The sequence below is a fragment of the Sinocyclocheilus rhinocerous genome, unplaced genomic scaffold, assembly GCF_001515625.1.
Source record: "Sinocyclocheilus rhinocerous isolate Xijiao unplaced genomic scaffold, SAMN03320098_v1.1 scaffold869, whole genome shotgun sequence".
Taxonomy (NCBI): Eukaryota; Metazoa; Chordata; class Actinopteri; order Cypriniformes; family Cyprinidae; genus Sinocyclocheilus; species Sinocyclocheilus rhinocerous.
Genome location: NW_015653483.1, coordinates 1,370,274 through 1,386,939, shown reverse-complemented (window position 1 = coordinate 1,386,939; position 16,666 = coordinate 1,370,274). Strand labels below are relative to the sequence as shown.

Here is a 16,666-nt window from a genome sequence, read left to right as displayed (position 1 = left end):
AAAAACCTCCAGGAAACAAAATGTTCATAGCTACGGTCTCAGGACAAAATGTGCCACCAGCCGTTGTACTAACAGTGTTGGATTTAGATCCAGCAAACAATGAGACTGTTACAGCTGCAATAGCTAATGTCTGACACATGCAGTTCCCAGACATACATGCTATGATCATGTAATCTCATTTTCAAAGACGATTAAAACAGAAACTGAAAGACAGATAGGTGTAAAGCTTAGAGCAAAGTAGCATCTACTTACAATAATATTGATAACAGTAACAATACAAAATGTGTTATTTTACATTGAGATTGACAGCATTTTCCAGTTAAAGATTATCAAATTTTTTTGTTTTAATAAGAACAAAATTCATCATAATCATTTTTAAAAAATAGATCCAAAATACAGTGACAAGAGTGCAAAGGATATTTATAGTTTTTTGTTTGCTTGCTTATTTTTTCTCTTTAGAAATCGTTATTAAAAAAAATTAAAATAAAAAAAGAACAAGAACAAGAAACTAAAAAGAATGCAAACAATAATAAAAAAAATAATAATCAAACACTTCTTTTGAGTCTGGTGTAATGGTCAGGCAAGCTCTCAGTGACCATCTCGGGCATGACCAAACTCAAGAACCTCGATGCTTTACACTTTATTTAGTTTTACTTAAAGGACTTTACGTAGTGGTTCTCAACTCCGGTCCTCAAGCTCCGGAACTGTACAGGTTTTTGTTCCAACCAGGTCCTACAAAACAAATAATTGAGTTTTTAAAAATGGAGCGTTGGGTTTGAATCTGAGGTGCACACAATGGTCATATCACTAAACTGTTAGATAAAAAGTGATCCTTTCCTGTCAAGTGAGCACAACAGAAACGGCCATGCGTGTCAAAGCACAGCACGCACAGAGAGACCCGAGGTTGGAACAATAACCCACAGCCTGATCGCTAAGACTGATCGAGACACAGAAACGGATGGTGTTGGAAAACGACTCTCAAAGAAACAAAAGAATCAACAAAACGGAATGTCTGATGGCGACAGAGGAGGAGGAGGATGAGGAGGGCCAATTTCACGTCTGACCAATTGAGGACTCGTCAAGGCAGAAGACTAGGACCGGATCGTGTGAGCAAGCAAGCGAGGTGTCCTCGAGCGGCTTCTCGAGCCTTTCGCTAGCCCCTAACACTTCTACTGCGATGACTGTGAGGTGGGGTTGTCATTTTTGCTCTCCTGGCTGGAGGGAGCTTTGTTGTTCCAGGGGCTGTTGGTGCCCAGGGCGGGGGAACTGTTGAAACTGTCCTCGTCGTCGATGCCATTGGCCGCATCAAACTGTGTGTTCTCCAGCCGCGTGATGAGCCGCTCATCCTCGTCCCCGAACTCCCCTCCCATCAGAGTGGGCTCTCCCACCAACATCACATCCTGCAGGGGACAGGAAGGGGCGCAAACATTATCCCTGCAACCCGGGGGTGCTCCGTAGGGGGACGCGGTGGCTCTCTACACCACATCGCAACTGCAGAAGGCACTGAGGAACTACACCTCCACTATTCTGCTCACTACAAGCCCAAATCAGCACGGTGCACCAGCCACAGGAACTTAAACCAGCAGTGCTGTATGAGAAAAGGCTACGTTCACCATGCTGAACACTAAATAGCTCTGCCATGGTGGGCATCCCGGATCCTTGAGTGCTGCACGGGTTCATTCCACCTCGGGTCTCTAGTGTTGGCTGCGTCTCTGGAGCTCAAAACACCCAACAGACTGACAAAAAGCACAAAAAACCCACAGACCTGCGGCCCTAAAGGACCAGGGACTGCCCAGCATTGGATCATGTCCACTTGTCTCTATGTTGGGTCTGTCTTCCTAATATTACCCATAACTTGAATACAAGCATTGGTTCACCCTTCTGCCGCTACCCATCTCCCAAAGCTCAAAATGGACTTTAAAATGAGATGCTTACAGGTACCTGGCTGGAGAGCGCAAAACTGCTGGCTGGACTTTTCTTTTTACTGTTGCTGTTGTTGTTGTTGTTGTTGTTGTTGCCCCCTCCAGAACTCATCGTGCTGCCACCAGACATTTTCCGTTTCCTTCGCTTGTTGGGGGCTTGTCTTGGTGGCTCGGCTGGAGAAAGAACAAGGGGAGATATCTAAAACTCATGCGGGACACTGCTGGATCTTTCACTTTCAGAAGAAAGTCGCCCGATTCTCACCTGGTGGGGCCACCATTCTCTGCCATTTCTGAAACAGACAGGTTTTGAGGCAGTCTCGTGGGCTGAGACTGTACGTCTTGTGCCTGGACATCAGCTCCTGCATGGGCTCCAGGATTACACAAAGCTGTGGGAGAGGGAAAAAACAGTTATCGAGATGTTTTTGTAATTCACATCCATCGTTCTGTAGACTGATGGAAATGAACTTACTCGGAGGTAGTTCAGCGTAGAGTTATATAAGCCACATCTTGTGATGTTTTTTGATAGCTGGTCAAGCATTTGGGGGTCTTGGGCCTGTTGGGGAAGGAATCTATGTTTATCAGCATAAATAGTAGTGCAAGCATGATTTTTCTTAAAGGGGTCATATGATGCTGCTAAAAAGAACATTATTTTGTGTATTTGGTGTAATGAAATGTGTTTATGCGGTTTAAGGTTCAAAAAACACATTATTTTCCACATACTGTACATTATTGTTTCTCCTCTATGCCCCGCCTTTCTGAAACGCGTCGATTTTTACAAGTTTTTCTGTCAATATGGGGTGCTGTGTGTACATTAATGAGGAAAAAAAATTAACTTAAATGATTTTAGCAAATGGCTGCAATATAACAAAGAGTGAAAAATTTAAGGGGGTCTGAATACTTTCCGTACCCACTGTATACGTAATAATAATACGTCACTGGGTACACATTTGCATAATCCCCGCCTGCCCGCGAAATACGAACAGAGTCTGACCTGTATACAAACACTTCCGCTAGTTAGTGTGTTTACATCATGTCAAGAAGAGCTTTGTGTTTAGTGTACACCTATAGTGCAGCTTTAGGTTTCCAGGTAAAGCATGATATTACTGTCTTACTGAAATACGTTAGTTCTGATAATTCGCTTTGAACCCACTATTTCCTAGGAATGTGTCGATTAATGTAGACTGACGTTGTTCTAATAATTAATTAGTTTAATAATAAATAATGTAGTGTAGCGCACAGACTTTATAATCATTGTGAAATTGCTGTTTATTTTGCTGCACCGGCAGTTTTTGAACGGATTGGAGCACTATATTATTGTTTTATGTAAAGGTGCTTTGGCAATAGTAGCGCTCGCTAACTTGCTCAAGGACTTCTCTGTGTGCCAATCACAACAGGCTGCTTGGCCAGCTGACCAATCAGAGCAGAGTAGGCTTATGGAAGGGAGGGGTTTGCTCCGAACTTGCTTGGAACGAATCTTTTCGAAATCATTGGCAAATGACTCTAATATTAAATGTATATTCTGAGAAAATTACAATGTTTTCTGGCCTTAGATGCATTTAAACCTGTTGTAGAGGACTCCAACACAATATTAGGACACTCTAAAATACCATATGACCTGCTCTTTAATGTCATAAAATCTCATTTAATATATTTTAAAATGTAATTTATTCATGTGATGGGACAGCTGAATTTTTAGCAGCCATTGCTCCAGTCTTCAGTGTCACATGCTCCTTCAGAAATTATTCTAATATGCTGATTTGGTGCCCATGAAATGTTATCATTAGAGCCCGACCGATATGGGTTTTTTGGGGCCAATACCGATACCGAAAGTGAAAAAGCATAATAGGACCTCTTTAAAGCATTTCATCCAGGTCACCAGTAGCAAACAATGGAGCGCGCTCTGCTGGACAAACTAAGTAATTACACCATTTTATCTGCGTTATATGCTCTGTAAAAAAAAAAATTCATATCGGCGACAGGCTCATATCGGCCGATAATATCGGCTAAACGATATATCGGTCGGACTCTAGTTATCATCAATGTTTGTGCTGCTTAACATTTTTGTGGAAACCGTACTAACTTTTTTCAGGGTTTCTTGATGAATTAAAAGCCCAAAAGAACTGCATTTATTTTAAATGGAAGTATTTTGCAGCATTATGAATTGAAAAAACAGTAATTTCTTTCAAAACAAAACAACAAAAACTTCCTGACTCCAAACTTTTAGTAATGATGTGAATAGATGCTGTAGCAACAAAAAAAACAGTACGATTGAATATCCCAAACTCACATGCATTGCCAGGATGCTCCTCGGCACGACCTCTCTGTGCTGTCTGATGCTGAAGTGCCATGTCTTAATACGCATCATGTCATCAAACATAAACTCGAGGTACAGTCTGCCCTCCACACACACCTAAGGAGATGACAGGATTTCTCAGTTATGTCAAATGGCAATGGTGGAGATGGCCTGCTATAAACTTGACTGTTATGTTCTTATTGCAATGCTTTTTTTTTTTTTAAACATATCTTCTCTGACACCACGTTCACTTTGAAAAGGAAATGAACGGGCAACACAAAGGCTATTTTTAGGATTTATTTCTGATAATAAACTGCAAGACGTGAGTAGTATAATCGTGGTCATACCAAAGGATCAATGTTTTAAAACTGTACACAGAGGAAAATGATACCTGTGTGAACATGGGTTTGCCGTTCTGTGTAACCATGGTGCACTGATCACAGTCCAGGGACACAAAGTTATTGTGGAAAGACTCCTTGGGATGTTTCAGCACATAGAAGAGTTCAGTGGCCCCACCCTCAAAAATACTCCTGAAGTACCGAGGGATCAACGTTCTACCAATAGCTGGAAACATGATACAATTTTGGATTCAGTTACAGGGGGACTACCAAAATATAAATGCATTTCCTTATGTCTCTGTCTATATTTGATTATTCAAATCAAATTCAAATACAAACATTAAAATCACTGAAGTGACTTTACAAAACGGAACATTACTATATCGTTTGGGCCCATCTTCCAGACAGAAAGTGATCGTCAGCATTGCATCATCTTCGAAAAACTCTGTAGTGAACGCATCCCACCACAAATTGTCACAGTCCTGCTGAGAAAGCACAAAAAACACTATTCATCTATAATCTTAATTAAAATAAACTTAAATTAGCTAAACAAGCAACATTTACATTGCAAGTTTTTGCATGATTTGCATGCATGCAAACAAACAAACTACTGTTTCCATTTCAGCAAAAGAAAATAGGATTTCTGTTACTCCCTATTAAAATGTGTGTACCATGAATGCTGATGAATGTGATAGTGTTTTTTTTTGTTTTTTTACCTCTGTCCAATTCTGTAGTCTTTTGTTGAGCTCAAATATTCTGTAGTCTGTTTGATTTCCAAACGGTGTGTGCCTCCTGTAACATGACATTATTATAAAGCTACTGAGCATACACTACCACTCAAAAGTTTGGGGTCAGAAAGATTTTTTTTTTTTTTCAAAGAAATTAATACTTTTATTCAGCAAGACTGATAGGAAAAGTTTCTTGAGCAGCATGATTTCTGAAGGATCATGTGACAGTTAAGACTGGAGTAAATAAATTACATTTTAAAATACATTAAAATAGAAACAGTTATTTTAAATTGTAATAATAGTTCACAGTAATTGGTGAGCATAAGTAACTTCTTTCAAAAACATCAAAAAATCTTATTGGCCTACAAACTTTTGAACAGTAGTGTGTATGTGCATTTAAATAATATATTAAGAAAAATTATACTTTTCTCAAGAAAATAATGAAATAATATGAACTGTATTTTACAAGGCAGAGCAGAGTCTGAAAAGGCTTGCGACAGTTTAAAACATGCAGTGAAACCAAAAGCTTTTGTGTTTTAGTACATCCACTATGTATTTACACCCCGCTGTCTGTCTCCTGAAAATATACTGCTGTAGACAAAGATGTTAGCTGCCAAATAAGTACTTACCCTATTCCAGGCTCCATGTAAGACGGGGGATACATCGGCGTCGGACTGAAATATAAGGGGAATAATGAAGAATTTCAAATAAGCATCTTTCATATTACATATCTAGTGTATTATCAGTTTACTTTAGATAGATGTTAGCTAGATGTCAAGCAACTGTTACTTTAAAACTAGAAAATGGCCACACACGCACACAGTCTTCTTCACCATGTAAAACAATAATCACAACGTAAGTCTCACCCCACATCTCTATCCAGCATTGCGCCTGGGTGAAATGGAGGGAAGGCACTACCGTTGGGGGGCTCCTTTGGGGAGTACAGCTTGAAGGACTTGGACGAACAGCCTAGAATAGGAAACAGAAAGATAATGAGAAAGAAAACACCACTCAGACATACAGTGCCTTGCAAAAGTATTCATACCCCTTCATTTTTTTTCCACATTTTGTTATGTTGCTGCCTTATGTTAAACTGCTTTAAATTACTTTTTCCCACATCAATCTACACTCCATGCACCATAATGGTAAAGCAAAAAACAGGTTTTTAACATCTTTGCAAATTTATTAAAAATAAAAAACTTAAATTATTCCATTGCTTAAGTATTCATACCCTTATCTGGGACAGTTGAAATTTAGCTCAGGAGCATTCATATTACTTGTAGATGTTACTACACTTTGAGTGACGTTAACCTGTGGCAAATTCAATTGAATGGCTGGGTATGATTTGGAAAGGCACACACATCTTAATTAAAGGTCTAACAGCTGATAATGCATATCAGAGCAAAAACCAAGCCCTGAGGTCAAAAGAACTGCCTGTAGAGCTCAGAAACAGGTTTGTGACAATTCTGTTTTTGCTTTGTCCGTATGGTGTATGGAGTGTAGATTGATGTGGAAAAAAAGTAATTTAAAGCAGTTTAACATAAGGCAGCAACATAACAAAACGTGAAAAAAAATGAAGGGGTATGAATACTTTCTTAAGGCAATGTAACAGACTGTACATTATATCTACAATATACAGACATTCACAGAATATACACAGGCCTAAAAACACATCCAGTACAATTCTGATGCATCATATGACTTCATCACGTCAATCTTTTTTTTTTTTTATAAATAAATATAAGAAGACTTGAGTTATTCTTGTTCACTGTCAAGCCTTGCAATTAGCTTAGTGAAATGCATGCTGATCTGAGACTGAAGGAAATGGTACCTTAAATACTTCATTATCTCTCTAAAAAAATTAAAATGATAAAAATATTTTTAAGATAGATAATCCGCCCACACACTGGTCAGCAAACGCCATTATGTGATCATGTGACATAGAAATTATTTCCCTGTAGCTTACATTCCCTGGGCAGACGTGGCCTTTTGGTTAGTGTGTCGAAAGGTTGCGGATTCGAGTCTCAGTACCAGCAGGGATTGTAGGTGTGGGGAGTGAATGTACAGCGCTCGTCTCCACCTTCAATACCATGACTGAGGTGAGACCTCACTGAAACCCCAACAGCTCTCTGGGCGCTGCAGCAAACATGGATGTGTGTGTTCACGGTGTGTGTGTGTGTGCACTTGGATGGGTTAAATGCAGAGCACAAATTCCAAGTATGGGACACCATACCTGGCTACACGTCATGTCACTAACTCACTCATACTGTATATAAGAATTCATATAACTCCAGTTAGTGCTGTGTAATTCATGTTAACTGAAACAGCAAGCTAAAAGCAACAACCCCAAAACATGCCGAACAAAGACTAATCTAATGCAATGCACAATTCAGTCCATTATTATAATGCAACATTATCCATAAAGTGCACTTCATGATTCTTGCACATTTGTGTCACTATAAAGGCTATACGATGGAAATAAAGGATGATCCCGTACCTTTTGACTAAGGAATTTCCATGATTGTGCTCATGATTTCTTATGTTATGGATATTTGATTAAATAATTTGAATTTAGCATAACAAGAAACATTTATATTCACTATAGAAATATCCATGACTTTTCACAATATTACATTTCCCTGATCTTTGCCAGTTTTGCATGGCAGTCAACCAGAAAAGCTGGAAAAATGATGCATGGTCACACATACAGATCTTCCATTCTACTAGTCTGATGCACCATCCTGTCAATGTTGTGGTTCTGTGAGTTTTAATAACCTGCATAATATAAAATAAACTAAGACATGCACATTTTTTCCCAACTACTCTCTTTACATTAGGGCTGTTTTTTATAGTGTATGTGAGAAATATAATGCGTTAATTCTCAGTCATGTCCTTAAGAATTACACACACTATTTAGACTAAAGCTCACACTAAATTGACCAGAATAACATGTTTTATAATGCTATTCACACACAAAAGTAAAAAAGCCAATTTTAATCTCAAATGATTATAATTTAAAGCCATTAAAAACAGATATATCAAATGACTGTATTTAATGCCTATTCATACAGATTAATAGTAACGACTTCATCCTCCTCTCTCTGTTGTTGGTGAACATTTGTGCTAAGCTACTATTAAGGTGTAGCCACACTACTTAATACAATTCATAATAAAGTGCATTGAACCATTATTAAAAGACACAGCACTTAATTCAAAACACGTATTGCTGATTTATTTTTAGCAACTGATTCCTAGCAAGTCTCGATATTTGTCTACTATAACGACAAACTTGATAGCCTAGCTTAGCCAGGCCTGGCTCGGAACACAGGCGAGGCCCTGCATAGGTTCGCTGATTATTTCAACAGCGTAAACAGCATCACCATGGCGACGCAATTCAACGCCTTTATTTTCACGCTTTCTCACTTTAAAACGAAAGGTTGCTATGAATTAATGTTGCGCTGAAGCACAAGCGCACCTGCAGGAATCCAAGCTGGAATTCGACGCGCTCTCCTCCCGGTGCTCCCTGTTTATAATCCCGGTCTGTCGGTTCTTAAAGCGAGGTGAGCAGAAACATCAGTCCCTTCAAACCATGGTGGTGTGCAAAAAGCAGTTACCAAATGCAGCTTCAGCGCTGGTAGTAGACTTTGTTAAACGGGAACCGGACTCAAGCGGGTAACGAGGAAAAGTGCCCGTGCGACCCTTTGTTCCTGTTCATGAACAATGGTACAGGCCCTTCTTTCTCTCCTATCCGTGCAGCCCCCCTCAACACTCCCTGCTCTAATGGAACATCAACCCCTCGCGCTCCCCTCCAATCAAGCCCACCCCTCCCCCAGCCCGGACACACTCTACTACTGCCCGCACTAGTGGTCGACCGATATTGGTTTTTTGACAGCCGATGCCAATATCTTGGAAAGCAGGGTGGCTGATATAAAGCCGATATAATTGTATTTATTTTAATTAATTATTATTTAAGAAATTTGAAAAAAGGAAGTAAACTGTAACCAACAGAGCATTCTGGGAAGTTTGTGTGCATTGTGCATTGGGAATCATATTTTTTCAAATAAAGCCAAGGTAACACTCCTTTTACATACAGTACACAGTGAAAATGACATGAATATGACCGTGGGCAAATGCATAAAGCGCAGCATAATTTAAAATCACGAGTTTAAAGTTTGTCGATCGCGAGTCTCCAGTGAAGCTGAACTCTCCGCCTGTCCGCATTCAATTCACACGGATCGACCGTCACCCAGAGAACACGCTGATCAATGCAGGATACACATGCACACTTCACAAGATCTCACAATTGGATCTGACTACGTTTGCAAGGTTTTTGAAATTAGATGTTTATTATTAGACATTCAAAGATTTGTTTAAATGATATAAATGCGTAACGTTATTTGCTGAATGCTGACGGCAAACAAGGAAGTATTATAATGTTTGCCTTTCTATTACTAATAATATAAAAGCAATCGTTATAAGACTTTTTGTATACATTTTAATTCCTTTGTTTAAACGTTCTATCTGATTATTAGACAGACTTTTATCCGTATTTAGACAGAACAGTTAACGACAACAGCGAACCAGAAAAATCAGAAAAACTTTTTAAAAAATGCCAAATCGGCCTTGGCGATATATCGGTCGACCACTAGCCCGCACCCTCATCCTGCATTCAGTACACTTCACGTCGAAAGCTTATACTGTACATTTGTCAAAAGGAAAACACTTTCGAGTTGACTACAAGAAATAAATAAATGAATGAATAAATAAATAAATAAATAAATATATAACACATGACTTAAATGAGCGCAGAGAGGATGCTGTTTACACCACGAACACATCTTCTGAAGACCCTGTTGGCAATAAGCTCTCTAAAATCATTTATTTAGTTTGTAGCACTTAAACTAGTAACTTTGATAAATAAATTTAAAAATGCATAAAAACATCAGAATCTTTGCAAGTTAAATATTTTATATATTTATGTATAAAATATATATATTCTATATGGACTTGAATATTTATTCAATTTACTTCAAATAAAGTTCAATATTTGTGTTTTTCCTGTTAATCATATCAAAAGTATATAATTGGGATCAAAATGCCAGTTTTACTAAATGAAGAATGAGTTGAGTTTCATTGTAACATTTTTCAAAATATTTATTATATATTAAATATTTATATTTTTTATTTAGGCCTATGTTCCACAAAAAAAAAGAAATGCATAACGGTTTAAAACGACATGAAACGACATGAGGGTGAGTAAATGATGACTTAAAATTAATTTTGGGGTGAACTGTCTCTTTCAGAATGATATAAGAGCATTCAAGTCAGAGACTTTACTAAAGAATCTACAGTATACTAAATTGGCTGTGGGTCAAATCAGCACATAATGAATTCACGATAAATTGCTGTGGGTCACATAGGCACGTGTGATGGGTCATAGAACCTTCCACTCCCTCAGATAGAACAACATCGCCCCCTGATGTCATGAACGTGCATAAACCCCAAATCTTCTGAAGTCAAAGGATTGCAGTATAAATTTTGCAAAGAAACTATGGGCCAACTTCACGATTATACATGAGTGTTAAGGGAGCCACTGATGACTATATAAATTAGGGTGTGAAATCAGGATGACAGGTACCTCAACATGGGTCTGATAACTGATGGATCTAATAAGCTGCTTGGTTAAATGTCACATCCAGACATGCAGAACAAAAAAACGATTATAGCTAAACGTCCATTGGGGCCCTTGCTGAATTCATTTATTAGCTTTATGAAGCTTCATGAACGTCCTTCATCTGCAGTACTGAAGCTGTTCTCATTTGAACTCCTCCGGTTTGAATGAAGGATTGCCTCTGTGGGAAAACTCCATCCTCCACCGACATGGCTGACAAAATCTCGCTCCCTGATGAGGCCTCTGCTTGCATCCGAGTGCTCCGGGGGCTCTTTGTTATGCCACTGCCTCATCTCTCCCAAACACAAGGACAGGAGGAGCCATGTGCCTCACGCTCACCCAGGCTGCTCACAGCTACACGGCTGGCAGAGCGTGATAATGCTCTGGCGACAGACGACATATGTGAGGGCCATACTAACTACTGTGGGGGAATGACTGCAGTGCAAATCATATCTAATGTCTGTCCTCTACTCAGAGGAATGCGCAGGAGAGGAATTTCATGTGCTGTTCACAAAAGAAAGTCTACACTTTTGAATTTGTCATGAAATCGATGAAATAAATCCCAAGATTTAGATTAAGCATTTATATTACCGCACATGTGAATATTTTGTTTAGGGTTCCCACGATCCGTGAAAACCTGGACATTTTATGGACTTTCAAAGTTTGACTGGAAATTATTGAAATCTTATACAGTCATGAAAAAGTCTCAACTCTTTCTATAGTCAATAGAAATATTTTATATTCTGAAGTGTTTCTTTGGCTAATTACTCTTTGTGAGATCTCTATCAAACTGTTTAACAAAACTGTTATCCTGTCATCACAAACTGGAAAACTCATGGTAAAATCATGAAAAAGCATTGGTGAGAAAATACAGAAACTCTCATACTGTACATGCTAATATGTTGGTAAAATCAGTTTTTTTTTTTTGTTATCAAAAATATTTCAGTATAATATTACAGGAAAAAAACAGAAATTTTATTATGAAGTTTATGAAATTTGAAGTTTTATCAGTTTTATTCAATAAAAAATATTGTTATGTTAATATACACTACATTTGTTTGATTAAAAATTGTGAAATATTTAAAATAACTTTTTTTATTTAAATTTATCTAAAAAATATAGTCTATTCCTATGATGCTTATTAATCTAGTCAGAAATCTTTCTGTGCTTATTTGGTCTTCATTTCTTATTATTATCAATGTTGAAAACAGTTGTGCTGCTTTATATTTTTTGTTAGTTTTTGATGAATAAAAAGTTCAAAAGAATAGCATTTATTTGAAATAGAAATCTTTTGTAACATTCTAAATAATTTAATGTATCCTTTGTTAAATAAAAGTATTAATTTCTTTTAAAAAAATCTTACTGACCCCAATCATGACTCACCAATACCAGCAACAGACACCTTCCTCTGATTTTCCAGATGATGATGTTCTGATGACCCAGCAGGTATCAAACAGTCTCTTCAGACTTTTCTAATGCTTATGCTCTACAGGTGATTCCTTTCTTTTCATCCCAAACTACTCATTACCACCTAAAACTCTTACAAGCATTTGATTGCCAGAGACGTATGCAAAGCTGAGTGAACCCACCGGTGGATTAAACTGACTGGCTTTTTTGTTGCAAGCATCTCTTTAAGCCGTTAAATCACTTGGAAACACGCGTTGCACTGCTGTGAGATGAAATAAGATGAGGGCTCTGAAATGCCCACGCTTAACAAATATACAGTGAATATTCTACCTCCTGCTGCACTGCAGTGGCAGCTTAGTGGTTAAAGATGTGGCAAAGCACTTAACCTCAGGTCACTCCGTGGGGACTGGACCTGTAATAAATATACTGTAAGTCACTTTGGATATGAAAGTGTCTGATAAATGACTAATAAGTAACTGTGGTTTTTGTTGACTTTGTTGGCAAACACTCGATGCCATCAAACACCAGTGTCAGACCTCAAAAAGCAGTGGGAGAAATACTTGATGAGAATGCTGAGGAAAATCAATGAGCAGTAAAACGTACCGAGGAAAACACATTTGCTGTCATTGGGAATAAATCAGCTCTAGCACTTTAGGTGTTCCCTACATAAAATACACACTTCAGGTATATAGAGAGAGCGTGGGGTCTGTTCTAATCATACTCAGTGTGTTTCCATTGGCATCAGCAGCCGCAGGGTCAGGTCATGGAAGTTTATCGAGGTCTCAGGGCAGGAGCCACTGAGCTGGAAATCATAGAGTAGCAAACAGCTGATCCTCGTCACTCTACAAGATACAGATGCCTTTGCTTACTTCTCATTTTATTACATTTTACATATTTAATTCATTTTATTACTGCAGTTCTACAATACACTCTTGCATTTACAATTGCTGATCTATACAGTTATTTGGCTCAACTACAGCAGCTGTCCTTTATCATGATTGCAAAACTACATTTTCTGAACAAAATATTTGCCCATGCAAAAGTCACCATCAGGGTGTTGGTATGCAGTGGCTAGGATGTTTTGGGTAGTTGCAAAGCAGTTTACTGCCCCAAGTAAATAGTCAACCTCTTTTAAAGATTCTCCATGATATTCTGGTTTCTAGATGGCTTGGCTTGTACCTTCAGAGTAAGTCTAGTCTATGAAAGAATTTCTTAAGGCATATGTATAGCTCCGGATTTTTCAATGACTTACTGCAAATTACTTAATAATTACACCAGTAGGTGTCGATAAGTGACTGTATAAGTGAGTCATTTGATCGTCTATTAAATGATTTGTTCAAAAACACCATTCAATCAAGAATGAGACATGGAATTCCGAATAGCTTAATAGCGTAGGTCTATTACTATTTCTGCAATATACGGTGAATATATTAAGAGTAGCACGATAGTGCACTATTTTGAATTCAAGTGTTTTCATGAGTCATTGATTGATTCACTCAAAAGATCCATTCAAAAACATTGATTCATTTAGGAACGAACCATTACTACTGTGTGTTTCTGGCTTCGTTTAGCAAGTAAGGTGGTGCGAAAAGTACACAAAGTAACTGGTAATATTGTGTGTAAAATATAAGTTACTCAATATTAACTTCTTATTAACAATTTTATTTAAAAACAATTAAAACAATATTAACTGTTTATTGAACTAGCAGCCTACATAATAGCAAAATCACATTTCAGTAGCCTACTGTTGTGATTACCTGCAGAAAAATTTAAAAGTTGTGACCCATTTATACTGTGTGAGAAAGGTGTTTTTTTTCTTCAAATGTAATAGCAAATTTTTTTTTTATACTAAGAAACCACAAAAGTGATGACTTTGACTGCCCTAAAATAACATTTTGCATTAATAATGTCAAATTCTGTAAATGTGGTAAAAAATTATTGCATATTTGTTTATATATAAGGATGCCAGTTTGAAAACACCTGGAAAAGTAACAGCACACCTCTCATCATCAATCCGCACAATTTAAAGAATCATTCGTATCCATACACAAACAGTGAGTCACATGCCAAATCATAATACAAATAGAGGTACAAATATAAGCAATAGCAATATTGATGCTTATCCTACCAAGCACCACTAATAAATCTTCATTCAGTCCGTAAAATCATGTGTCCTTTTTGTTCAGACAGGGCATTGATTCTTGCTGTGGTGGAGTTGTGCAGCTGGCAAATGCCAGCTCTCATCTAATATTCCGTCACCATAGGTGACACGTGACATAACCAGTTCTAACATCCCCATCTAACACTGACAAGTTGAGGGGAGCTTTCTGCACAGGAAGCCATTTTGTTCTAGCTCTGTGTAATGAGACAGATCTGTGAGCCACGAGCTGGAGAGGGGGGAGATGTTGCACACACGCACACAAATGCACACTAAACGCACAGGCATTGCCAATCCAGCAGGGAGACAGTAAATCAACGCAGCTTCTCCCAACTTGACAGGCACACCCTAACCCTTTCATCGTTGTGCAACTTGAAACAGGCTTGCTTTGCGACCGAGGTTGCTATTTTAGCTTTGCTTAAAGTCATTTCCTTCTAATCAAAGGCCCATGTGACTTTCTGCATGAGGTAACAGGACACATGCTGATATTGAGTGCCTGTGGGTGAAAGGTAGAGAGTCGAGTGGCAGAGAGCAGCTGGATGGAGCTTAGTAAAATTTAAAAATGTCGGTATGGGTTGTTATCTAGCTCAAACAAAGCTATAAAAGAGGCCATTAAAAGCGTGCAATCCGTGCTCAGTGAATATATCCGCGAATCCAGACAGGAAGATCACAGCGGCCCACTGTACGTGCAACCCACATGAGCATAGGAATGTAAACAAACCAGACTTCAAACGAAACCTGTGTCGAGGGGAGGGGCGTGCGCTGTAAGCACAGATTGCATCGTGATTCTGACAGAGGTGAACATCACAAGTAGTTTTTTACGGTGCTCTTCTGCCTTTTATGAAACAGCGCAGTGGGATCCCACACTAAAGCAAGAAAGAGCCATCTCTTATGCTCCGAGCCTGTTTCAGTCTCACCCCGTCTCCTTTTTTCTTCTCTTCGCCCTCTTTCCCGCCTCCCTCCTCACAAAAAAAGGAAAGCAATCAGACAGGACACATGTCTGTGGAAATTTCCATGACTACGCTTGTAAAAATGTACCCTTGTGACTTGATTTTAAACAAACGCAATGTGCCAAATTTTGGCTTGTTTATCAATGGGGTTGCCAGAGAGGCTTTTGTGGCTGGCTCTTGCACAGAGATAAAAATCTGACTTGAGAACGTCTTAAGAAACTGCTTGCCTTGTGTTTATGGCACCAAAACAATCCCCACACTGGTCCAAACTTGTCTTGATGCCATTCACCCTGTTTTTAATCTTTATTGCAGTGAGGGAGAGGACAGACGTTACGTGCCTTGTAATAGTGATTGTCTTTCCATGATGCCACAGATCTTAAGAACATGAAGTTTGGTACTTGGAAACTCTTATAGACTGAACATATGGACTCGATTAAAAACGTATTTAAGTGATCCAGAGACTATAACTTGTGAGAGAAAAAGACTGGGTCAGAAACAAGAGTGCCTTGTGTCTAGTGGTGTAAATTTGTCCTCTCTGTGTAGGTGATGGCGCACACTGGGCTTCACAGCAAAGTCAACATATGCTACATCACTACTTCCAGCATATTTGACCACACTCAAACAAGCTACGCTCATTCATTATAAGGCCAACAGGTAACATTCAGACACTAAGATTCCCAACAGTTACAAATGGCAAAAGAATGGGGAAAGCAGCTGTATTGAGACTTGTTACAGCACTTGTATACTGTTGCCCTGCTATTGGTCTGAATTACTTTTATTTGTTCTTCTCATTTGTAAGTCGCTTTGGATAAAAGCGTCTGCTAAATGATTAAATGCAAATGTAAATATCATCACTCTGTCACTCTTACACTAGGTATATGGCTAAACGTTTCATGCTGCCATTGATCGGAGTTTCCCTATAGGATACTTGCTGTTAGATCACCAACATGAAGCCATGTCTTTAGGAACATCACTTGATTCTAAGCCAAGGATATAGCGGTACTAACATTTTTATGAAGATTCTGTCCAAAGTGTGGCACTGGCAAAGTCTTAGGTCTTTTATCCAAAGTCTTTTATGTCTAAAATTTTAGAAAAAGTTGTGTCTGCTCAATTGTGCTCCTTCCTGCAAAAAAATGATCTCCATGAAGAATTTCATGCCCCACCATAGCACAGAAACTGCACTTGTTAAAATTACAAAT

The 16,666-nt window shown here is 38.5% G+C and overlaps 1 protein-coding gene across 12 annotated transcripts in view; it reads right to left on the bottom strand.

The window, feature by feature from the left end:
- Nucleotides 1–508: 508 nt before the first annotated feature.
- The window catches only part of LOC107716330 (LIM domain-binding protein 1-A-like), a 21,129-nt gene continuing 4,971 nt past the window's right edge, over nucleotides 509–16,666 (bottom strand). For 5 of the 12 annotated variants that reach the window (XM_016522713.1, XM_016522712.1, XM_016522715.1 and 2 more), the window contains 10 exons: nucleotides 6,148–6,250; nucleotides 5,911–5,955; nucleotides 5,270–5,345; nucleotides 4,933–5,038; nucleotides 4,607–4,779; nucleotides 4,210–4,332; nucleotides 2,392–2,475; nucleotides 2,185–2,308; nucleotides 1,936–2,096; nucleotides 509–1,400 (listed from right to left, as the gene is read on the bottom strand). In XM_016522713.1, coding sequence (XP_016378199.1) covers nucleotides 1,170–1,400; nucleotides 1,936–2,096; nucleotides 2,185–2,308; nucleotides 2,392–2,475; nucleotides 4,210–4,332; nucleotides 4,607–4,779; nucleotides 4,933–5,038; nucleotides 5,270–5,345; nucleotides 5,911–5,955; nucleotides 6,148–6,250 — 1,226 coding nt within the window. In that variant the 3' untranslated portion in view covers nucleotides 509–1,169. Of the gene's footprint in view, nucleotides 1,401–1,935; nucleotides 2,097–2,184; nucleotides 2,309–2,391; nucleotides 2,476–4,209; nucleotides 4,333–4,606; nucleotides 4,780–4,932; nucleotides 5,039–5,269; nucleotides 5,346–5,910; nucleotides 5,956–6,147; nucleotides 6,251–8,756; nucleotides 9,076–16,666 lie in introns of those variants that run through there. The other 7 variants (XM_016522720.1, XM_016522717.1, XM_016522719.1 and 4 more) reach the window with 7 other exon arrangements.